We start from the raw sequence: 25,486 nt of genomic DNA on the forward strand, positions 1-25,486 counted from the left end.
GAATTAAGAAGTGGTGGATTTTATAAATTTTTTACCCCAAATTTGTGAAAATACCTCACTTAACCCCTTGTAAAATCGAGAACTTTTGACCCAGATTTGATAAGAATTACTGAACCTACCCCTTGTGATTTTTTCAATTTTGACCACGTTCTGAGGGGGAAAAATGCTGAAATTTCCCCTTGTGAATTATTTCCAGTTTTACCCAAATATTTTAAATTGCTGGACTTGCCCTAGACATTTCAATCAATTAAAAAAACAATTAAACGATTGACTTATGCCTTGTGATTTTGTTAATTCTTACCAAAATTTGATAAAAATGCCGGACTTACCCCTTGGGTTTGTTTTGCCAATTACAGACCGAAACTTGATATGGATGCCCTTGTGATTTTGTCAATTTTTGAATGACCCAAAAATTTTAAAAATTGCTAGACTTGTCCCTTGATATTTTTGAAGGAAAAAACAAATATTACCTACCCCTTGTGATTCTTCTCAGTTACCAAAATTTGATAATAATGCTGGACTTGTTTTTTTTTTCCTTTTTGAAAACAACAAATGCTGGACTTGTCTTCCCCCCTTGTAATTTCGAAAATTGTTAACCCAAATTTGATGAAAATGCTAGACTTACCCTTCAATACTGTGTACATTTTGACAAACATTTGATACGCAATGATGGACTTACCCACTGTAATATTTTGTGAATTTTTGACAAAGAAATTGTGAATTTTTTACCCCAAATTTGTGAAAATTCTATTAGGCCCCCTAGCCCCCTATTGATTTTGTCAAAATTGTTTTAAAGAAAAAAACTCGAGTTCAACATAATGGGAAAGCTCCATTAACAAATTTCCGAAATTTCCGAAAAATTAAGAAGTCACACATCCTTTCATGCGGGTGGGAATATAAGCCTACCCCTTTATATTTTGTAACTTTTTGACAGAAATTTTATAAAACTTTTGGACTTACTTACCCCTTCTGATTTTGTCAATACTGAAACAAACAGTTATGGTAAAAATGCTAGACTTGCCCCTTGTGATTTGTCAAATTCTGACACAAAATGTGTAAATTTTAGGCCCAAATTTTGTAACAATGATGAAACTACCCCTCTGTGATTTTGTATTTTTTGCAACCCCATATTGTTGAAAATGCTTAATTTGGGTTTCAGACTTTACAATCGGATTATATTGCCGGGTGCATTTTATAAAATGCAGTTACATGTACATCCACATGACAAACAATGCCATTCATCATTGTATTTATAATAAGGAAACACGAGGTCAATGTCACGCCAGCCATCTGGCCTAAAAGGAAAGTAAAATGTTTTGTTTTGGCAATTGTAATCCTCTACTTTTCAATACACACACCATAAACAATATGATAAATTATGTCTGCTATAATGGTCATGTTTAGGCTAGGTTAAAGGAACATTACAGAATTGGTAAAAAAAAAAAATCGTCTAAGATCACAGATTTACATAAAACTTACAAGGTCTAGTGATTATGAAAGTAGAACAAAATCCCTTGAAAAGAAATAGTCAGAAAATAATTTCCCGTTAAGAGATTATCGTTTTGTTATTTTTTATTATTTTCTAATCGATGTGATGCAAAATGTTTACTCGGGTTTCTCATTATTTTATCGTGACCCAGATGGCCAATCGATCTCAAACTTCTACATGTGTGTCAGTTTATGTACAACATGGTGGATTTATACATAAAGTACACTGCTTGCAACTGTTTAGCTAAAACTAACTATGTTTTTTTTTTCTTTCAATTGCCAATCGACATGCGTTAGAAGTGGTTGGTATGTGTTTCATCCTCACTTTTGATAGTCAGGCGGAATTATTCCTACTTTATGAAACGTAATACTTATAACAGTGTGGTCACATTTCCCCCTTCACAATAACCAGTGGTGTACTTCGCCTTTAACATACATACGTCACAAGCCGACTGTCTATAAATAGAACAAGGAAATTACAGACATGAGCAACATTATGCAGACACTCCTATAGCCCGAGTAGTTTCAACCAGAGTGCGTATAGTAAGCTTCCAGTGTCGCAGTTTACAACAAAGAAAATGGAGAAATCTGGGGGGTTTTCTTAGGATAAAGGACTCGATTCTGTCTCAAGAGGTAAGTCCTCGTCCAGGAAAGATTCAATCACCATTTCTTCCCTTCAAACGTACTGTAAGCACTTACGTTTTAGGCGTAAGGTTAACACGGAGAGTTATTAAACCTTTGTGCTGTACACCTTTTTTTTTAGCTATAAATGACTTTGTCGACTTCCTTTAGAACCCTTTTCAGGCAAATTTTGCATACAATTCGTGGATGTGTCGTGGCCGACCTGGCCGACCAAACTCAAACTCTGGTGTTTCTGATCAGCATAGTGTGGGTTCGAATCCCAAGCCGTGACCCTTAACCATTGCTTTGTCCTTCGGATGGGACATAAAGCCGTTGGTCCTATGTGTAGTGTAACACATGTAAAAGAACCCGGTACATGCACTTATCAAAAAGAGAAAGGATCCGCCCCAGTGTTTCTGGCTGTGACTGCTGTATGCGCCGTGGCATCTTGCAAACCGTTACATGGTATGCTAAGGATTAGGTATCCAGGGGCGGGATCCAGGATTTTTCAAACGGGGGGGGGGGCGTGATTTTTTTTCAGAATGAAAGACCACGCCATCCCCAGGCAGCATTTTTTTCTGTATACGAAATTGCCACTGTCGTTAGTGCTTTCAATGGAAAGTTGTATCTTCTAAATCGGTCTTTGAAACAAAGGAAAACAAAAAAAGGGGGAAGGGAAAACTTGCCGCCAGGCATGTGTAGGGCTCTGCTTACCGTAAGCAAATAACCGTAAGCTTACGTCAAGCGTATTCCACGGATAAGCGGGGATTTGTTTGCTTTTATGCGCGTGTGGGTATACACCACGTTACGGCCAGGCTACAGGGGACTGAGACCCAATAAACTATTAGCCATGATTTAAAATAACAATAACAAAGGATTGTAAACAGATGCAGAGAGAGAATAGAGCATAATTTTTCTATGGAGATGCACTACTGACTTCTAAATATTAGTTTAAAATCAGGTTTACTCACAGGAAATGTTTGGGATAAAACCAACAGGGAGAAATTCACATGATAAAAATCAGCGTTCCCATCAACGGCCGATCTTTTTTTTTTTTTTTAGTTAACAATTATTTTGTAACAGACCAACATCATTTTTAGTTTACTGATCTATACAACTAACTTGTTATAAACATGTAACAGCCGTTGTTGCATTAATTGCACATCACGTGACCGTTACTTCTCCTTATTTTAAGAACAAACAGATCGCCGGCCATGGCCATTTTGATTTCGCTTTGGTTACAAAAAATAATGTTAGTTTACAGTTGAATAAGCCTGAATGAGTGAACAATCTCGTTTGTGTTTGAATAAAGCAGATTTAAGCTGTCTTGATTATGAATGAATGCTGAGTAAGAAGGGAAAATACAAATTTAGTGGGGAGTAAACTAGTAAGAATGTACCGTGAATATCATGTTTTCCCTTAGCCCCATAAATTGGTCCAATCCACTCCGTATCCTTGGCCCCAGCACATTTTATAAACGATTCTTTCGGGTTTTTTTGTTGGGTACCCATAACCACTTATCAATTATAGAACAATTAATTGCTACAATTGAAGGAACCCGACTAACTATAAGATTGCCGTATGCGCGCTCCGCCGAAAACGAGCAGTTCTCAAGATCTTTGAGAAAGTTCACACTTAAAAATCATTTGTTTTTTACCCAACGCGTGTGATGTTTTTTTTTAAACAAATCTTAGCGTTGGGCTATCTACAAACTCAGAAGCATTACACGGAATGTTTTATGATGCAGATCGTTTTTCTTTTCTTTTCTTTCAAAAAGCGGAAGAATGTTATATCAATGGTGCTTGGGCCAAGGATACGGAGTGGATTGGACCGATTTATTGGGGCTAGTTTTCCCCCAATTTGCTGACCCTGTCGGTCGGTGGCGATCAATGTTGTGCACATTTATAATTGCGGTATCAAAATACTTGCATTTTCAGACCTAAATTTTTTTAACAGGGTTATTAATATGAATTACTGAAGAAGAAAAAAAAAACAGTTTTTCCGACGAATGTTACAACGGAAATGTATGCCAGGGCGTGCATTTTCAAGAGGAATCAGGCGTGGGATTTTATTCGCACGCAGGGGATCCTCCTCAAAATCAGGGCTGGTCGATGGAAGTGGATTGGTGATCGCGACGAATTCACGGCGGTAAACAGAGCTGAAATTGGGCCCAGGTGTTTCGCGCTGATGTTCATTTTGAGAAACGCGCTTTCCACACGCCCAGATTCACGTTAAATTTCTCATGAGACAATGTATGTGAGTGAAATAAACAGTGTACATGGTAGGCCTACGACGGGTTAATAATAGCTTTTTTGAAAAAAAAATACCCAGGTATGTAGTTTATTTTGTGTCGTCCCCCTCCTCCCCGCCTTTTTCTCTCTTTTTTTTCCCTCCTTTTTTTTTATTTTTTTTTTTATTTTTTTTTTTTTTTGCCCGACAAAAGGGGGGGGGGCGTGCCTTGTATCATACCTTGCAGTAAAAATAGTTGGCACTTTGTATCATTTGGAAAAGGCGCGTTAAAAATACGTTTATTATTATCAGTCCTTTACGAACAAATTTATGGGATGCCACCATATGGCTATCCTCATCATTAATTCCATAAAAAAAACGTATGGAATTTGGATCTACATTTAAAGGCTAACTGGGCCAATACGCAACTTAATTTTTTTCCCCTCCCTCTCTAACCCCCTCAGAGACATGATTGCCGAGTGGATTGTTTGCTCTACATAATAATTGGGCAGTCGCTACTGTCTGATGCCATAACGATCTGAACTTTTCTCTTACAATACTTTAAAAACGTGTAAAAGTTGTGTTTTTAACACTAATACGCAAATGGACACCTTTGGTAGTGAATTGTCTTCTTACTTGGTGTATCTCAACATTATGCACACAATAACAAACCTGTGAAATAATGGGTCGCATGAATAAAAAGCAGTAAATACTATCAACAGTTTTATGGTTACAAATTGGTGGCCTACTATAAGAAGGTCATATGTGTTGATTTTAATGGTGTTACGATCATAGACCAAGAAGTACCGGACACAGTTGGAGGGGTTTGTTGTGACAAAGCAGGTGATATCTATTTACTTTATTCTACTGGTAAAATCGAACACGTTAGTTCAATGCTTGGCAGACATATTGAAATGAACATCACGTATGAAGGTCTTGAGGATGTTTATAGCACATGTGGCCCATCAACAATTACACAAAATGGTAAGATAGCAGTTTTTGGTTTGTGTACAACTGTGCAATTTTACCATCGGTTAAGAAAAGATTAGCTACAAAACTCTTGTTACAGGCAGTGGACACTATTGGTAATTACTCAAAATAATTATTAGCATAAAAGCTTTCTTGGTGACGAGTAATGGGGAGAGGTTGATGGTATAAAACATTGTGAGAACCGGCTCCCTCTTAAGTGCCATAGTTTGCGAGAAAGAAGCAATTTTTCACGAATTTGATTTCGAGACCTCAGATTTAGAACTTTAGGTCTCGAAATCAACGCACACCACTTCGTTTGACAAGGGTTTATTTTCTTTCATTATTACCTCGCAACTTCGATGACCGATTGAGCTCAAATTTTCACAGGTTTGTTATTTTATGCATATGTTGAGATACACCAACTGTGAAGGCTAGTCTTTGACACTTACCAATAGTGTCCACTGTCTTTAATACTATGATAAAATAACAGGTTAGTTGATGGTGTTTTAGTTGACATTAATTAATATGGTTTTAAAGAATGTATTTTTCTGTTATGAACTAATGGAGCAAAGACGTACCGCTTGGGACACTGCAACTAAACACATTAATTTCTAGGATATTTCATTCCATACGTAAACTTCATGCTATCATACAAGAACAACATAAGCCTTTACACATTTTACCTTAGTCATTTTGTCCCGTGACTTTGTTTTGTTTGACATTTCACTCAAAAATAGTGAAAAACCCCGTCACTGGTTTCACTGTTTTAAAAGCATTACATGCATTGATATTATAAATGGTGTGTTTTTTGGTTGTGTTTGTTTTTACCCATACACCGATGTGAGTAAGCACTGTATACTCAGTACTTTCTATTGTTACTATTGTTTGGTTCACAGTCTATTAATATAGAAAAATGTGGTATGTGTTCCATGTTACAATAAAGTTTTTAAATGTGTATATTCACCCATTGTCTGAACTCTAAACACCTTTTAGTAAAACAGGACAACTGTGACTTGAAACATCTTTACATTTTTTTCAGAAACTCTTTAAACCTTTTTGGTAACACTGTAAATAATAACTTGAAGTAAAGACAATGACTGGCTTAAAAAAATAATAATAAGAAAAATTACATTGATTTCAAAGATCATTTGTTTCTTATAATTAATATGGTCCCATGAAATACTGTTTAGTATAATTTTGATTTAGCTTCATGATTCCCACAAAAACAACTTACGGTCGAAATTTGTTGACAAAATAAAGCTACCTTCTTTCATAAAATGTTCACAAGATTGGTCGAATTACTATACGACTTATAATCATGACGATGTTTACTGAAAATGGTTTGTACGCTTGAGACGAGGATTAATTGTATTAGTTGAAACCTTAACAGCCATGTTTTATAATGTCCATAATGTCTAATATTTGAATGTTTGTTAAATTATGCATCAGGAGAGTAATTTGATAAAAAATAAGATCTGCTCGGTGCTCCTTTTTTCTCTCTCCTACATGTATTTGAACATATGTTTTCTTCGCCGTTCTTATTTTTTGTAGCTTGCATTTTTACCGGTGGAATTAATAAAAAGTGTTTTATTATTAGATACAGTCAATAAAACTCGTATCCTTGGCCCTATAAGCACAAATGCAATCCAGCAACAGCCCCAACATTTAAGTTTGCAAACATGGAAATAAAGAATGATCATGGTTCAATTTCAGGTTGTAGCTGATTATGCACACAAAGTAACTAAGCACAAACAATCTCGCTTACCACCAGCCAGAATACTTTATACCAGCCAATGTAGCCATTTGATCCATGGGCGCTGTAATCCTTTTTACTTTTGACTCGGTCAGACAGCACCCAAGTGAAAGCTAGTCTTGGTTTCAAGACCTTCGCATGAACCAATTCCAGCCATAATGAGTAGCCTGAACATCTGACGTCACACTTCGAGGCTCGTGAATAACGCCAGAGACCTGCCTCCAAACCGGCGTGTATGTTCACCTTTGACCTACATTCATTTCACATAGAGATACGCAGTCAAATTCTATCACGGACGTGATAGGGGTGTACTGTTCATCTATCGTTCATGTCACTGTGCACGTTGATCCAAAAATCCCTGGATCTAAATAGCAGGTTATCCTTGCGGATAAAGACATGGGCCAAGTCTACATAGTGAGTCACTATCCATCGTTGGTAGGGCGCACCAAATGGATCAATTCAAACAACAGAGGGCGTCACTACTTGGTTCGATTTCCAGCTTCGTCAACAAAAGGTGCAGTCACTAGACACATAACAGGAACTCCGTTTCCTTTGCATGATTTTAAATTTTGAGCAGGGGTAGCTCGGACGCAAACTTTGAACACTGCGCGATCTTTGTCATATTGTTTTATGCAAACCGTGTAGTTCGTGTAAAACTTGTATCCCAGCCGCGCAATTTTTGGATGCGTATAGGCACACTTCAGTTTAAAAAATTGCGCGCATGCAAACCTCAAAACAGGCTTGCGCAAATTTCGAAAAAGGCTATCTTTGATTTGCGCTCAACTCTATAGTCTAACCTGTCATGCATGCACTATTTTTGACTCGTGTCGTGCTTGAACATTTGTTGATCAATTATGTTGTTCAGCAAATGTATAGGAATGACTTGAAGATCACCTAAACCAACACAAAAACGAACAAACAATTACTTCAGTTACTCACTTACCTTTCGGATTCAGCCCAAACTATTTCCCGACAGTTCCATTGCCGCCCACCACTGTGTCAAGTAAACATTGTGGAGCACACGTGCGTGGATAAACAGATACCAACCTAAGCTTAGCATCAGTTAGTGCTCATGGAGTCTGGGTGTCTGGCTTTCATGTCATCAACTACAAAAAGAGGGTGCCATTCAGCAAAAAAAAACGTTTGTACGATGAATAACTGTTACTACTGGAACCATTTTGCACTATACGCACCAGTTTAATTACTCTTTCTATTAATATTACGTAACAGTAACTAATTCGACTGAGCTTTAAAGGAGGTAACATTAAAATAAAGTTGTGAAACGCGTGTACGCCCACCTGATACGACCTAAATCACGAACATTATTTCAGCACGTAAAGGTTTTAACCAGTTATGGTATTTACTGAAATACGTTTTAGGCTAAGTTAAAACTGAGACAACAATTACTTCGTGAAATTGTACTCTTTTCTCAAAAACTTCAGCACCTCAACAGCAAGTAAAAGTAAAACTTTCTATACTGTCATTATCTTCAAACTGTGCACGTTTAATGTAAATTCTGTGGACATTGAAGTTTGTGTTACAAAAACGACCCAAGTACCGGACTTAGTTAAATGAGGAGGGTCCTCTACTTATAGAAGAAATTAAAGGAGAAAACCGTTTAATTTTACGAAAGCCTGTGAATGCCATCTCCATTTTATTTTCAAAAGCATATAATTATCAACCTGTTTGTTTATTTTTTATTTATTTAGGCTGTAAAATTCATTTTGGAAAACAGTTTGTTTCTAAAAACAGCACACTGTTTAAAGATATTACTGATGACCTTGTCAAAGAAGCATGCTTCTTAAAAGAAGCTAAAAGAAGCAATTGCGTTCAACAACGAGACGATAAATCGGTTAAGAATACAATTTCCAGCGATACCCGAATAATAAGGGGTAGATAACCACTTATCCCCAATAGCTTTAAAAACAACCGGCAGGGCCGTTGCCGTGCGACAAAGGCCCGAAGTTATGACGAAAAAAAACCCCAAAAGACAATGTGAAAGGTTCAGCTGATTTGTCAGTGTCTATCTTGCTGAGAGGGCCGCCAAAAATGTCCACAGTATATTCACAAGAAAGTTAAATCCATCCACGTTAAGAGAGATGACAGCGGGTACCGACCGCATCTCTTACCACAGTTCGCAAACGGGCATCAATCCTCAGACATCTGAGAAACGGTTCATGCATGAATCGTTTTCCAGCTTCAAATGTTTCAGTTGAAACAAATTTTCAAACCATAACCTCGAAGGGAATCCTTTCTTAAAATTATTTTTACATCAACGGCTGCATTTTTTTCTTGTAAGCTGTTATGGTCAATGGTCATTAATGTTTTGAAGTATTTACACATGTATGAACCTAGTTACCGGTTTGGATTCTCTAAAGTCAATGGATATTGTTGGCAAACTGCTCTTTATTGAAAGGCTGAACCATTCGCTACAGTTTGTTTCATGATCGCTGTTTTGAGTTTAGATTTTGTATTAGATTTCTCAATCAGGTATGGGACTCATTGTACTAATTATTGTAAAACAAATTAAATACAACTTGGAAAAGTATATGTGTATATACTGTAATTGTACCTTTGCAGACAGTTCCCTAGAATCATGTTGAAAAAGCAACAATGAACAATAAATATCCTAAAATATAATATGTGAGTTTTGACAAAAGTTGTGTCACTTGTAAATAATGTAGCCTGCACATTTCTACCGGGGTGTATATAGGCTGTGTAAAAGCCAATTACCAAGGCTGGGTTTTCTTTGATAGTTTGGGAGACCTACAGACATGCATGTTTTCCCTCTCTGGGCCCTACTCTATAATGTCAACGCAATAGACAAGGTCTACATTATATTATTGTGTTCGTGCGGTTAATCTTTTTTTTAAACTTTAACATGTAAATAATAATTGAAAATTTGAAATGCTTTATTTGCCGACTGACTCGGGTTCAAAAAAGGCTCTTCAGAAAAATCAAGCATCCCCGCAACCCTGAAGATTCAAACATGGTTCTCTTCTCGTTTCTATCACAAAGTCAGTTGGTTTGAGAACTTTGGACTTACTGTGTGCATATAGCCTACAGTCACACCACTATACGGTTGATGCAAGCTGTAAAACAAACAAGCCCATGATGTTGATCCAAGTATGAGGTCACAAGAGGTTAAGTTGATAATAATATGTGACTTAAAGTGAAACAAGCAGATCAGGTTTCCTTAGAGTTTTTTTCCCTGTTTTATACTACAGCGATCACATCTCCAAGTTTCAACACACACACCATACAACCATCATTTATCTATCAATTAGTCATGTTTTAACGAAAACAACGAACAATGATTGTGTCTCACCAGATATTGCTTGCATCTTTTTAGCATGTTTATTTTGAAATGCCAATCGACATGCATCAGAAACAATTTGTATGTACTTCACTTTGCTCATTATGCGCCTCTGTCAATCTGGCAGAAATATTCCTTTATTTGTGAACGTATGATGTTTCCAGTATGGTAATATTTCTCCTCACTATTATAACCAATGCTGTACTTCACCTTTAACACACTTCAAGAACCAGCTATCTATAAATAGACCTGGGAAATTACAGACACGAGCAACATTATGCAGACACTCCCATAAACCCCAGTAGTTTCAACCAGAGTGCGTATAAGCTCACACTGTTAACATCAGCGACAAGACATAGTTGACTAATACACCAAGAAAGGGAGATATCTGTGTTCAAAAAAGGACTTGATTCTGTCTCAAAAGGTAAGTCTTCGCTGAGGAAAGAGTGGAAATTTCAATCACCATTTCTTCACATCAAAACATCAATTAGTGTACAAATGCCTTTGAATAGAAAGACGATTTTTGTGCACAATTTATTTGTATCAGCATTTCTTAAAAGGACTCTCACATCCACAGGGATTGTTTGCGTTTAGTTGGAACCAACTGTTTGTTTCAATACTTTAGTTGGAGGACTTGTAGGTATATCCAATGAAACTTACCTGTGGGAATTTCTTTTCAAAAGGTGTGGCTGCATTTTTTACATTTTCCTTGAAATTTGGGGCCGCGGTTATACCCACACAGGAACTTGGAATAATCTGCAATTGGAATACACAGTCTGAGAAACGTAAAGGTCATAGTAAGGCTTCTCAGTTTCAAACTTGTCTGGGAACAAAAAGTGATATCTGTTTCCATTCCGCAGTACTTCGAAGTGAAAAGTTTCTCAAAATGCATTATACTATCCAAAGCTGCGGTACTTCTTACCAAGTTAGTCTTTTATTGCCATTAATTCTCATTACCGAACGACCCTTTAAAAATTCAATCATAAATACCTCAGACAGTTTCTCTATTCCTATTGGTGGAGAGCGCGTCACGTGGGTGTGTATAAACCTTTGTTTATGACCAGTAAAAAGTGATGAAACATGGACGCGAGCTTGCCCCTGTTCTTATAAGACAGTTTCTTCATTCCTATTGGTCGAGAGCAACGGCTGAAACAGTTTTGCAACATCACGCGATACGCGCGACGGGCACAGAATTCCCTTAGAAGGAGTTGTTTACCCGAGGGCGGCGGAGGGCTTTACCATTTCATAGCTGGAGGGGTGTTGTGTTGAAAGAAATCATTGAACAATTATAATTTTTGCATTTATTTTACTTTTTGACCAAAAAGTGTTGATGTTTTCGACCGGAAAGGTATTTATGAATGGAATCAAAGTGTGTTGAATCGGTTTTTAACTAGTGGTTTAAACCCACCGAGGCCTGGTTCTTGATAATTTACCTCGACTTCTCCCCGGTAAAATTATCAAGAACCAGGCCTCGTTGGGATTGAACCACTAGTTCAAAACCTCTTCACCACATATTGATTCACTTAGTAAGATTTATTTCAATGCTGTCATACAATACATTATACAATAAATATGCACAAAGTTACAAAAGCAATATAGTATGAGGTATATGATATAACTACGTACACAATGGTTCACTAACAAGCAGCAACTTAACGACAACATTTAGGTTTTAGGTATAGGTCTTATAGCTAGCCCACCTGTTTGAGCTGGTAATGGCTCTCTTTCAACATCGGTCCCGTCACAGTTATGGCGACTGTGATGAGACAAATGTTAAAAGAGAGCCATTAACAGCTCAACAAGGTTGGTTAGGCATTAGCAAGGTGTTTTTGTACCCTAACGTATGGACAGACAAACATTTAGTACGGTAAAAGAAAATACCACGTTATCCCGGGTCGAATTAACACAAAGGGCATCACGGGTTATCGCTTCTCCTTTATCCTAGTTTGTTTTCAACCTATTTATATTTATTTAATTTTTTGGACACAATTTCTGTAGTTGAGTTGATTGCTCTTAAGTGACCAGGCAGCCACATTTGAAAGTGTTGGTGTGAAATAAAGGGAATAGGTTTATAAACATCCATGGTTTATAAACGACCATTTGGTTCTTTCACCACAAGTGTTCTAGAAAGACTGCTGCAAACTTTACTATAAGAACTTTTCCATTTTGCAAAACTCTAAATCCTCCTCGTATTTAAATCTTAAAATATCTTGTTTTTAAAGCCGTAAAAAACACGTATGACAACTCAAACTTGCAGTTAACTATCCTGGTTTTAAAATTAATCATTGAACATGTTTGTGAATTTTTTTTTTACTTCTAAAGACTTTGAAATACGAAAATTTTAGTGCATAGTGTCGAAAAAAGCGCCACCCAAACTATGGGATTGCAAAACCACAGAGAGGCTGCTAACAGTTACGAATAGCTAAATGTATGCGCATGGGTATCCGTTCACGTGCGAAACCTCCCTGATATACCATAACTGGTAATTACGTTTTTACATGGTAAAACTGAGACCATTGTTTAACTCATTTCTCAAAAACTACAACACCTCAGCAAGTAATATTGTAAGGGAAGCTTTCTACAAACGGTTGAAGTGTAATGTAAACCTGTGGACATTGTGTTTTGTGTCACAAAAAGTACAAATGCTTTAATTTTGTTTTCAAAATGTTTTTATCGTTCAAAATCTCTTCAGTTCACAATTTCAAGATGGCGGAAGGAGTTTCAACAGATCCACTGCTCAGTAAGGTCATCCTGGGACACTTGGAGTGTTCCATCTGCTGCACTCGTTACAATCAACCCAAAAACCTGGATTGCTCACACAGTTACTGCCTCAAATGTCTCCAAGAACTAAAGAAAACTCAAAATCCTGACACTAACAAACTAAAATGTCCTCTGTGTCAGAAAGAAACCATCTTACCACTCGATGGAGTGACTGGATTACAAAGCAACTACCTTCTGATTGCCCTGGTGGAGGAGGTCAACAAACAGGAACAGCTTCCACAAGGTGAAGAGTCAAAGGTCATGTGTCAGGCTTGTGATGAGGAAAACGCGGCAACTTCACGATGTTTGAATTGTGAACAGTATTTCTGTCTGGAGTGTCAGAAAGCACACCAACGTTTCTCTGCAATGAAGAATCACAAGATCAAAACTTTGGCTGAATTGCAAGAAGTTGATGAAACCCAAACTGAATCAAAGATGAACATCTCAAGATGTGACATCCATCCCATTCAAGAGCTCTGCCTCTACTGTATGACGTGTGAGCAACTAATCTGCAAAGTATGTACAGTTCAACAGCATAAACAACCAATGCATAATCTAGCTGATTTGTTAACAGCTTTTGAAATTTGTCAAACTGAAGCAAGCAAGGATGTTTCACAATTGCAAGTAAGCAAATTCAATATAGCTGCAATGCGCAAGAGACTGAGCTGCTTGTTTCAAGAAACAAATAATCATATTTCTTATCATACAGAACAGAAACTTGAAAAAATCAGACGAGAAGAAATAAGATTAAAGCAAAGTGCCAAATTGATGTACCGAAAAAAAGATAAGAAATTGGCAAAGTTGCAATTTGCAGAGAATACATTGTCTCACACTCACGGCACAATGACTAATACGAATCGTCTGGAAATCTTAAAGAACAGACAAGAATTTATCAAGAAACATGAACATGATGTCATTGTGCATGAAGACAAAGAAGAAGAGTTGACCTATGACCTCTCTTTCATTGCTTTTTGTGAAGTTGAGAATGCGGTTGAACTTGGGACACTTCTCAACAAAGAAAACTGGGAATTAATGAGTAAAGTGGAAGTGTCTGCTTCATGTTTGTCATCTTATTCCACCGGTGATATTGTAGCTGTAAACAGTTCACAAATTAACATACTGCGCCAATTTGGCAAGGATTTTAAAACAATCTCACAAATTAAGTGTAAAGATATATCTTATCCCACTGCTATTGCAGTAAACAATGAAGACCATCTCATTGTTCTAGACAATCCTAATGTCAAGACATTGAACAAGGAGTTTCAGCTTCTTCATCAGTTCACTCCAGGTAAAGAGTCTGGCAGTAAACCCACATGCCTTGCAGTAGATGAGAACAATCTGATAGCAGTGGGTTATAAAGACAAGGGAGAGGTTTCTCTACACAACCCCGATGGATCCCTCATCAGAACACTGTCTGCTCCAGGGATTTTTAAGTACATGTCCACGAGTAACCAGAGAATCATTTATACTTGCAATAAGAAGCTCATATTTGTTGATTATCAAGGTAATAAGAAAGTTGAAACCATAATAAACGAATGTGATAAAGGGTTATGTTGTGACACAGGGGGTGATATCTATGTACTCTATCCTAACAGAATCCAACATCTTAGTGCAGATCAGGGCACACATGTTGAATGGATCGATATCAATCAGCCTCATGTGGACACAATCACATGTACCCAACAGGGTAAGTTAGTAACAAAAATAATAAAGTTGTTTTTTGGGGGGGGGGGGGGTCTACCCTTTTTATTTATCACAGAATCGTGACACGTTAAATGGAAACCCATTATTTCATAAAGACAACACATAAATGATCTCAGAAAAGAGCCAGTAAACACATTAATTGGGAGTAGCAATGATCAACATTTCCAGATTTCAGATTGACAACGTTACAATAGCAGACACAGTTTGTAAATGAAGACCAAGAAGAATACTTCACCTATAATGACCTCTCTTTCATTGCTTTGTGTGAAGTTTAGAGCGAGATTGAAATTGGGACACTTCTGCATAAAGAAAAAGATAGAATTGATTAGTGGAGTAAAACTTGAACTTGATGAAAAGCTTGTTTCATTATTATTATGTAGATCGATATATAGCTTTCAACAAATATAAGTCAAAAGTTTCTCTTTTAAATATTTTTAAAAAGTTCAACTGCTCTGTTCTACGCAAATTAAAACAAAATTGAAAAAACATAAACGTCTTGAGACATTCACAAATAAATAACATCATTGTATTCTGTATTTAGGGTTAATATTTTGTAAAGGATTCCTCAGTGTAGCTACATAAGATAAGTGTGGTCATAAAAACACAACAATCACTTCATACGACCCAGGCCCAATTTCATGGCTCTGCTTACCGCCGAATTCTGCCCTTACAGTCACGACTCCCCGCTTACGTCTTGTAAGCGTAGAATAACGTAGAGTTCGCACGCGCAGAAGCCACATTTTGCCGCTAACCCGTGAAGTACGCTTGCCGTAAGCAAAGAATTCCCTGCTTCCGTAAGCGCCGATTCTGTGCTTACGGTAAGCAGAGCCATTGGGCCCCGTTTTTGATTAATACCAGAACCGAAAGGTATCAAAATGTAAGGAGTTTATTTAAACATAATAGGAAATTACATATTATGTAGATCTATCTCTCTCTCCACAATGTCTCATGATAAAAAGATGTTAATTTGTTGTCATCTTGTTCTATGAAGAGGCAACTATGTAGTTCAAATTACACCAAATAAAAGCCGTCTTTGATGAGGAACAATCAACAGTGTGATAACAAGAAACAACTTATCTCCATTCAGTGGAGATTCTGTTTCAAACCTAAAACAAAAAAACTATTCGCTGTATAAAATGTGCTTTATAAAACTAATCTAAATGTTTGAGAGTATTAAATGTTAAGGCCACAGTAGTACCCTGTAGGCATGACAAAGCATGCTTTGTGTAGTCACGTGTAAAAAAAAACAGAGAAAGAGAGAAGTTCGATTAATATTATTATTTATAAAGGTTTTTTGTAAATAGTATGCTTAATTATAATAATTATTAAACTCAATCTACCAGAACTCTTAATCAAAATGCATTCTATGGATTTGTTTCGAACACAAAACTTTTTTTCGGGAAAGTCATTTGATCGTGAAACTGTTGTACATAATTATTGCAAAACAGGCCTACTCAAGAATAGTCTCCTGAAACTTTCTTTGTAATTATTTTGATTTATAGCTGGGTAAATAATATAGGCAGCAGACACATTGGAGGCAATATTTTATATTGAAAAAAAAAAACATTAAGCATGTTCACTTAATACTATGATAAATTAACAGGTTGGTTGATGGTGTTTTAGTTGACATTAATTAATATGGTTTTAAAGAATGTATTTTTCTATTATGAACTAATGGAGCAAAGACGTACTGCTTAGGACACTTCAACTAAACACATTAATTTCTAGGATATTTCATTCCATACGTAAACTTCATGCTATCATACAAGAACAACATAAGCCTTTACACATTTTACCTTAGTCATTTTGTCCCGTGACTTTGTTTTGTTTCACATTTCACTAAAAAATAGTGAAAAACACCGTCACTGGTTTTACTGTTTTAAAAGCATTACATGCATTGATATTATAAATGGTGTGTTTTTGGTTGTGTTTGTTTTTACCCATACACCGATGTGTGTTAGCACTGTATACTCAGTACTTTCTATTGTTACTATTGTTTTGTTCTCAGTCTATTAATATAGAAAAATGTGGTATGTGTTCCATGTTACATTATGTATTTTAGATGTGTATATTCACCCAATGTCTGGACTCTACACATGTCATTTACGTTAAGGAAAACATGACAACTGTGACTTGAAATATCTTTACATTTTTGTTGTTAACCTTGTAAATAGTGTAACTTGAAGTAAAGACAATTAATGGCTAAATAAATGAAGAAAAAAAAAACTTACACTGATTTCAAAGATCATTTTGTTTCTTGTAAATAATATGGTCCCATGGATGAAACACTGTTTAGTGCAATTTGGCTAAATGAACCCCCCAAAACAACATAAATTACGGTCAAAATTTGTTGACAATATAAAGCTACCTTTCTTTCATAAAAATAATGTTCACAGGATTGGTCGTACTAATGAAAATTATTTGTACGCTTCCGGGTTTAGTGAGACGAGAAACCTGGTTGAAACCTTAATAGCCATGTTTTATTCATGTCCATAATGTCTTTTAAATATTTTCCTGTTTATTAATTTGTGCGTCAGGAGATTAATAAGATAATAATTAAGTTTACTTTTTTTGAAATCCTCAAGAGTCACTGCTACTTTTTTTTTCCTACACGTATTTGAATGTATGTTTTCTTAACCGTTTTTATATTTATTAGTTTGCATTTTTAGGGGAGGAATTGGTATTTAATAAAATGAAAATCAAACATTACAAAAAAACTTTTTATATGCCTAGCCCCCGTAGATAGTGTCAATAAAACCTGTATCCTTGGCCCTAATAGCACCATTGTAATCTAGCAACAGTCCCAACATTTTAGTCTGTAAACATGAAGAAAAAAATGATCACGGTCCAATTTCAGGTTGTAGCTGATTATGCACACAAAGTAACTAAGCACAAACAATCTCGCTTACCACTAGCCAGAATACTTTATACCAGCCAATGTAGCCATTAGATCCTTGGGCGCTGTACTCCTTTTTACTTTTGACTCGGTCAGACAGCACCCAAGTGAAAGCTAGTCTTGGTTTCAAGACCTTCGCATGGACCAATTCCAACAACATAATGAGTAGCCTGAACATCTGACGTCACACTTCGAGGCTCATGAATAACGCTAGAGACCTGCCTCCAAACTGGCGTGTATGTTCACCTTTGACCTACATTCATTTCACATAGAGATACGCAGTCAAACTCTATGGATGGTGGACGTGATAGGAGTGTTTGGGCATCTATGAAAAGCTCATGGCACTGTGCACGTTTATATCCAATATCATTGTATCCAATGGAATCACTGGATCTGCCAGCAGGGACCTGTCTTTATGCTTGCGGATAAAGACAGGGGCCCAGTCTACATAATGAGTCACTATCCATCGTTGGTAGGTCGCACCAAATGGATCAATTCAAACAACAGAGGGCGTCACTACTTGGTTCGATTTCCAGCTTCGTCAACAAAAGGGTGCATGATTTTAAAATTTTAGCAGGGGTAGCTCGGACGCAAACTTTGAACACTGCGCGATCTTTGTCATATTGTTTGTAACGCAAACTGTGTAGTTCCTGTACAATTTGTGTCCCAGCCGCGCAATTTCTGGATATAGTAGGCACACTTCAGTTAAAAAAATTGCGCAAATGCAAACTTCAACACAGGCTTGCGCAAAATTTCAAAAAGACCATCTTTAAAGATTGCGCTCAACAACTCTGGTCTAACCTGTCATGTATTGCATTATTTTTGACTCCTGTCGTGCTTTAACTTTGGTTTAGCAATTATGTATTATGTTGTTCAGCAAATGTATAGGAACGACTTGAACATCATCTTAACAAACAAACTAACGAACGAACAATTACTTCAGTTACTCACTTACCTTTCGGATTCAGCCCAAACTATTTCATGACAGTTCCATTGCCGCCCACCACTTTGTCAAGTAAACAGTGTGGAGCACACGTGCGCGGATAAACAGATACCCACCTAAGCTTAGCATCAGTTAGTGCTCATGGAGTCTGGGTGTCTGGCTTTCATGTCATCAACTACAAAAAGAGGGCGCCATTCAGCAAAAAAACACGTTTGAGCGATGAATTAATGTTACTACTGGAACCATTTTGCACTATACGCACCAGTTTAATTACTCTTTCTATTAATATTACGTAGCAGTAACTGATTCTCCTGAGCTTTAAAGGAGGTAACATTCAAATAAAATTGTGAAACGCGTGAACGCCCCCCCCCCCCCCCCCCGATACGACCTAAATCACGAACATTATTTCAGCACGTAAAGGTTTTAATCACTTATGGTACTGAAATACGTTTTAGGCTAAGTTAAAACTGAGACAACAATTACTTCGTGACATGGTACTCTTTTCTCAAAAACTTCAGCACCTCAACAGCAGTAAAAGTAAAGCTTTCTATACTGTCATTATCTTCAAACTGTGCCCGTTTAATGTAAATTCTGTGGACATTGTAGTTTGTGTTACAAAAAGTACCCAAGTACCGGACTTAGTTAATAATGAGGAGGACCTCTTCTTATAGAAGAAAAGGAGAAAACCGTTTAATTTTACGAAAGCCTGTGAATGCCAACTCCATTTTATTTTCAAAAGCATAAAACCTGTTTGTCTCTTTTCTTATTTTTTTAGGCTGTAAAATTCATTTTGGAAAACAGTTTGTTTCTAAAAACAGCACACTGTTTAAAGATATTACTGATGACCTTGTAAAAGAAGCATGCTTCTTAAAAGAAGCTTGCGTTCAACAACGAGACGGTAAATCGGTTAAGAATACAATTTTCAGCGCTACCCGAATAATAAGGCGTAGATAACCACGTATCCTCAATAGCTTTAAAAACAACCGACAGGGCCGTGGCCGTGCGACAAAGGCCCGAAGTTATGACGGAAAAAAAAAAAAAGACAATGTGAAAGGTTCAGCTGATTTGTCAGTGTCTACTTGTTGAGAGGGCCGCCAAAAATGTCCACAGTATATTCACAAGAAAGTCCAATCCATCCACGTTAAGAAAGATGACAGCGGGTACCAACCGCATCTCTTACCACAGTTCGCAAACGGACATCAATCCTCATACATCTGAGAAACGGTTCATGCATGAATCGTTTCTCAGCTTCAAATGTTTCAGGAGAAACTAATTTCCAATCAACGGCTGCAATTTGTTTTTGTTTTTTTAAGCTGTTATTGTCACTAATGTTTTAAAGTCACCTGGAAATAGAATTTTGTTTTCTTCAAACATTAGAGTATATGTTAATGAACAATACAATAATTTTTTTAATAATTGTTTGTAACGATTTATATGTTTAAAAATAGATAAAGTTGTTTGGGGGTGACTCTGCCTACCCCTTTTGTGACGTCAATCGAGGCAGACTTTGCCTCGATCGAACATCGAACACACGTACGTGCAAGTACATGCAAGTCCTAGTCGTGAGTTTGTACGTTTCAAAAAAGGTTTATTTCTTGCATTTTTCAGGCATTGTCGACCAGGTGTATTGCTGCTGGAGGCAGCAAAACAACTAAAAATGGGGTCAGTTTGCAAAGTGGTCCGGTCCGACGTCTTTTCCAGCGCTGTGCAGCAAACACTTCGAGCCGTCGCGACGGCTCGAAGTGTTTGCTGCGTCGTGCTTCAAATATCGCACCTCGATTGACGTCACGAACAGCGCCCTCTCGGGTCGGGCCTACATTTACATTTGTTAATAAAATGAACACTCAATTTTTAGAACCTTTGTTAACTGTTTCTTCATATTCTACTCATCAAAACACATATTTTAGTGACAAAGTATTTTGACAAAATACCACTTCTAGGTGACTTTAAGTATTTACACATCTATGGACCTACCTAATTACCCTTTTGTATACTTTAGTTATTTTAAGGATGTCAAAAGTCAATGGATATTTCTGGCAAACTGCTCTGTATTAAAAGGCTGAACCAATAGCTTCAGTTTGTTTCATGATCGCTGTTTTGAGTTGTAAACATAATTGGTATCATAGACTTCTCAATCAAGTATGGGCCTCATTGTACTAAACTGTTGTAAAACAAATTAAATACAACTTGGGAAAGAATATGTGTGTATACTTTAATTTTACCTTTACCTTTGCATACAGAGTTCCCTAGACTCATGTTGAAAAAAAAAACAATGAACAATAAAGATCCTAAAGTATAAGTGAGTTTGAACAAAAGTTGTGTCATTGTAAATAACGTAGCCTGCACATTTCTACGGGGGGTCTATATATAGGCTGTATAAAAGCCAATTACCAAGGCTGGGTTTCCTTTGATAGTTTGGGAGACCTACAGATCCATGCAGGTTTTCCCTCTCTGGGCCCTATCTATAATGTCAACGCAGTAGACGTATCTACCAGTGTTGTATCAAGACCGGTACACCCAAGACAAGACCAAGACTAGCCTTGATCAAGGCTGTTGACGTACTGTTCCCCGGCCCGGTTCGCGGCACACGCATGCAGTGCATACACAAATGTACATTACCATACATTGTACAGAGAGAACAGTATAGCGTAGTCGTGGGAACGGTCGTGTCTTTGTATTTTCAACCTCATACACGTGGCTCAGTACCGTAAGTGTACCGTATACAGATGTACATGTACATGTACAGTACGTATGTGTACATACGCTGTACACGTATTATATGCACTGTGTTATGTATGGGGGTGCGCTGGCGGAATTCAGTGATGGGGACTGGGATTTTGCAGATCGCGCTGGCTGTAGCGCCTTGATCAAGGCTAGACCAAGACAGGCATGTCCAAGACCAAGACCAAGACCAAGACCAAGACCAAGACCAAGACCAAGACCAAGACCAAGACCAAGACCAAGACCAAGACCAAGACCAAGACCAAGACCAAGACCAAGACCAAGACCAAGACCAAGACCAAGACCGCAGGGTCGAGGGGGAGGCCAAGAATATTTAGTTATATTCGTGCGATTAATCTGTTGCTATACCTTAATATGTAAATAATACTTTAAAGTTTGAAATGCTTTATTTGCCGACTGACTCGGGTTCAAAAAAGCCTCTTCAGAAAAATGAAGCATCCCTGAGGATTCAAACATGGTTCTCTTCTCGTTTCTATCACAACGTCACGAGTTGGTTTGAGAGAATCGTGACTTGCTGTATACAGTCACACCCACTATACAGTTCATGCAAGCTCTACAACAAACAAGCCCATGATGTTGATCCAAGTATGAGGTCACAAAAGGTCAATGTTAATCATGTGACTTTAAGGGCAAGTTTATCCTTGTTTCGTTTGTGGGGTTTTTGTTTTTGTTTTTTAAAATCATATAGAGCAATTCACATCCCTAGTATTCAATACACACATCATACAACCATCATGTGTCTATTTATCTAACAATAGTCATGTTTTATAATGACAACAAGGAACAGTGATTATGTTTCAACAGAGATTGCTTGCATATATAACATTTGTGTTATTAAATGCCATCGATATGGGTCAGATGTGTTTTAATTGTTGGTACTTTAATGCTCCTTCCGCGACACTGACAATCTGGCAGAATATTACTTGTGAACGTAATTACCAGTGTGGTCATATTTTCCCCTCCAGTAACCAAGTGTCGTACTTCGCCTTTAACACACTTCAAAAGCCAGCTATCTACAAATAGTCCTGGGAAACTACAAAGATGAGCAACATAATGCAGACACTCCCATAGCCCCAGTGGTTTCAACCAGTTGTGCAGTAGGCTTGCCAGTGTCGCAGTTGGTTACACAATTTACACCAAAGAAAAGGGACAAATCTAGGGGTTTTCTTATAGGATAAAGGATTCGATTCTGTCTCAAAAGGTAAGTCCTCGTCGAGGAAAGAGTGAAGATTTCAATCACCATTTCTTCCCTTCAAAATATTCCTTTCGTAATGTAGTGTAAAGCACCTTCTTTTAGGGCGTAAAGTTATATTAGAGTTATTTAACTTTTATGATGTACACTTTTTTAGGTATGACTTTTTTTTTATCGACTTCCTCATTTAGACCCCTTTTTCAGGCAAATTTTGCATACAATCCTTATTTACGAACAAAATGTATGGGATGCCACCATATGGCTATCCTCCTGCATCATTAATTCCAGACAACAAAAAACGTCTGTAATTTAGATCTACATTAATTTGAAAAAAAAGGCAAACTGGGCCAATACGTAACTTTTATTTTCTCTTTTTCTATCCCTCTCTCTCTCTCTCTCTCTTCCTTTACACGGATACGATTGCCGAAGTTGGATTGTTTGCTCTAAATAATAACTAGGCAGCCGTTACTGTTTGATGCCATACTGATCTATATAGAGTATTTAAAAATGTGTAATGTATGTATTTAAAAATGTGTAAAAGTTGTAAAAGTTGTGTATAATTAATATAAATTTATATCAACACCAATACGCAAATTTCTCTTAACGACACGTTGGACACATTTGGTAAATGTCAAAGACCAGTCTTCTCACTTGGTGTGTATCTCAACATTATGCACACAATAAAAATAACCTGTGAAAATTTGAACTCAATTGGTCTTCAAAGTTTCGAGATGATAATGGAAGAAAAAACACCCTTGTCACACAAAGTTGTGTGCCTTCAGATGCTAGATTTCGGGACTTCGAAATCTAATTCTGAGGTCCCGAAATCAAACTCAAATATATTTTTAGTGGAAAATTACTTCTTTCTCGAAAACTACGTTACTTCAGAGGGAGCCGTTTCTCACAATGTTCTATACTATCAATACCTCTCCATTGCTTGTTATTAAGTAAGTTTTACGCTAATAATTGATATGAGTAATTACCAAACGTGTCCACTGCCTTTAAAAGTTGCGGTTAAAAAACTAAAGGGTTGATTTATCATAAACTACTAGTGGTTCTTTTTAGAACAACTACAACCATAAATAGAGGATAGACTGCAAACCTTACTTAAAATATTTTCCAACATGCTAAGTTCCAAATCCTTCCGTTTATATTTTGTTAAAAGCTTCTCTCTACACAAACGTTCAACCCGGGGTACAACAGCCTCCTTACAAACAATAACAGAATGCGAGTAAAACATTAGGCAGTCTGTAGACTTGGTTCCAAGTCTGCCATCGTGCCTTTAGTCTACTGGATAGAAAAATAGTTGCCTGAAACAGCGCCCTCTCTTGTTAAAATAACCTTCGTCATTAGTCTACGATAAGTCGAGGGCCCGTGATAGCTACATTGTGGGGCGATTTTCGTGGCTGATGCAAAAGAATAACTGCGGTCTTATAGACTTGAAATCAAGTCTAGGCACTCGGCAGTCTTAAGTCTAATTTGTTTTTAAAAAGCAAGGCTACCCCGCGGTTCATTTACCAATATCCGATTGAACTTGAATGTTGATTGAAAATTGATTTGGAACCCGAAGATCAACCTAAGTTATTGTAGTATATATAAACTCTGAACGAATTCCCTTTTTACTGATTCGAAAAGTAAGAAGACAACATGAAAAGGAAACAACTTAGATTCAACAAACAGAAAAAGACTCAACTCTTTAAAGACAGTGGACACTACCGGTAATTGTCAAAGACCAGTCTTCGCTATATCTCAACATTTGATTTTGCATAAAATAACAAACCCGTGAAAATTTTTGCTCAATCGGTCATCGAAGTTGCGAGATAATAATGAAAAATAAAACACCCTTGTCACACGAAGTTGTGTGCTTTCAGATGCTTGATTTCGAGACCTCAAATTCTAAATCTGAGGTCTCGAAATCAAATTCGTGGAAAATTACTTCTTTCTCGAAAACTACTCCACTTCAGAGGGAGCCGTTTCTCACAATGTTTATACTATCAACCCCTCCCGATTACTCGTTACCAACTAAGGTTTTATGCTAATAAATATTTTGAGGAATTACAAATACTGTCCACTGCCTTTAAATAGTAATGTGTTCAACTGGTCAATGGTTAAAGCCATTATACACTTTCGGAACAGAAAAAAAAGTGTACAGAAGTATTGGTGAAAGACTTCTCTTGAAATATTACTATTCCATGAAATGCTTTACTTTTTGAGAAAACATTAAAACAATTGTGAATTCTCGTTGTCGAGAATTACGAATTTATTTTAAGCACATGTCATGACACGGCGAAACGTGCGGAGACAAGGGTGGGTTTTCCGTTATTTTCTCCCGACCCCGATGACCGATTGAGCCTAAACTTTCCAGGTTTGTTATTTTATATATCAGTTGTGATACACGAAGTGTGGGCCTTTGGACAACACTGTTTACCGAAAGCGTCCAATGGCTTCAATGCTATATCAATATACACACTGTCTCTATCAATAGTTCGTGCATTTAGTATCATCGTGATTTGCCTAAATAAAGTATATTGCATGTATAGTTTAAATACATGCATTTCTCTCATGTAAAAAGGGATGATAAGAGAAATGCGCTTGCTATTTAATGGTCGGCCATTTTGATGAGTTAAAAAGTTATATAATAATTATTTTGAGTAATTGCCAATAGTGTCCACTGCCTTTAAAAACAAGATAGCATGTTGACATTTTGCCCAGTTCTCAACTTTGTATAAAAAAATCCGTTTATCGATTTGAAAACTTCTTTCAATAAAAGTTACCTTTATCCTTAACTCTCTATAGGTCATAATTCAAGATGGCGGAAGGTGTTACTGCAGAGTCAGTTAAGGTCATCCTGGGACACTTGGAGTGTTCCATCT

General features: G+C 37.1%; 1 protein-coding gene across 4 annotated transcripts in view; it reads left to right on the plus strand.

The window, feature by feature from the left end:
• The first annotated feature begins 1,986 nt into the window (after positions 1-1,986).
• LOC139937034 (uncharacterized) overlaps positions 1,987-25,486 on the plus strand; it is a 49,863-nt gene continuing 26,363 nt past the window's right edge. The window contains exons 1-3 of one of the 4 annotated variants that reach the window (XM_071931992.1): positions 1,987-2,121; positions 10,604-10,800; positions 13,069-17,350. In XM_071931992.1, coding sequence (XP_071788093.1) covers positions 13,083-14,903 — 1,821 coding nt within the window. In that variant the 5' untranslated portion in view covers positions 1,987-2,121; positions 10,604-10,800; positions 13,069-13,082 and the 3' untranslated portion in view covers positions 14,904-17,350. Of the gene's footprint in view, positions 2,122-10,603; positions 10,801-13,068; positions 17,351-25,486 lie in introns of those variants that run through there. The other 3 variants (XM_071931989.1, XM_071931993.1, XM_071931990.1) reach the window with 3 other exon arrangements.

This window comes from Asterias amurensis, chromosome 5, assembly GCF_032118995.1.
Source record: "Asterias amurensis chromosome 5, ASM3211899v1".
Taxonomy (NCBI): Eukaryota; Metazoa; Echinodermata; class Asteroidea; order Forcipulatida; family Asteriidae; genus Asterias; species Asterias amurensis.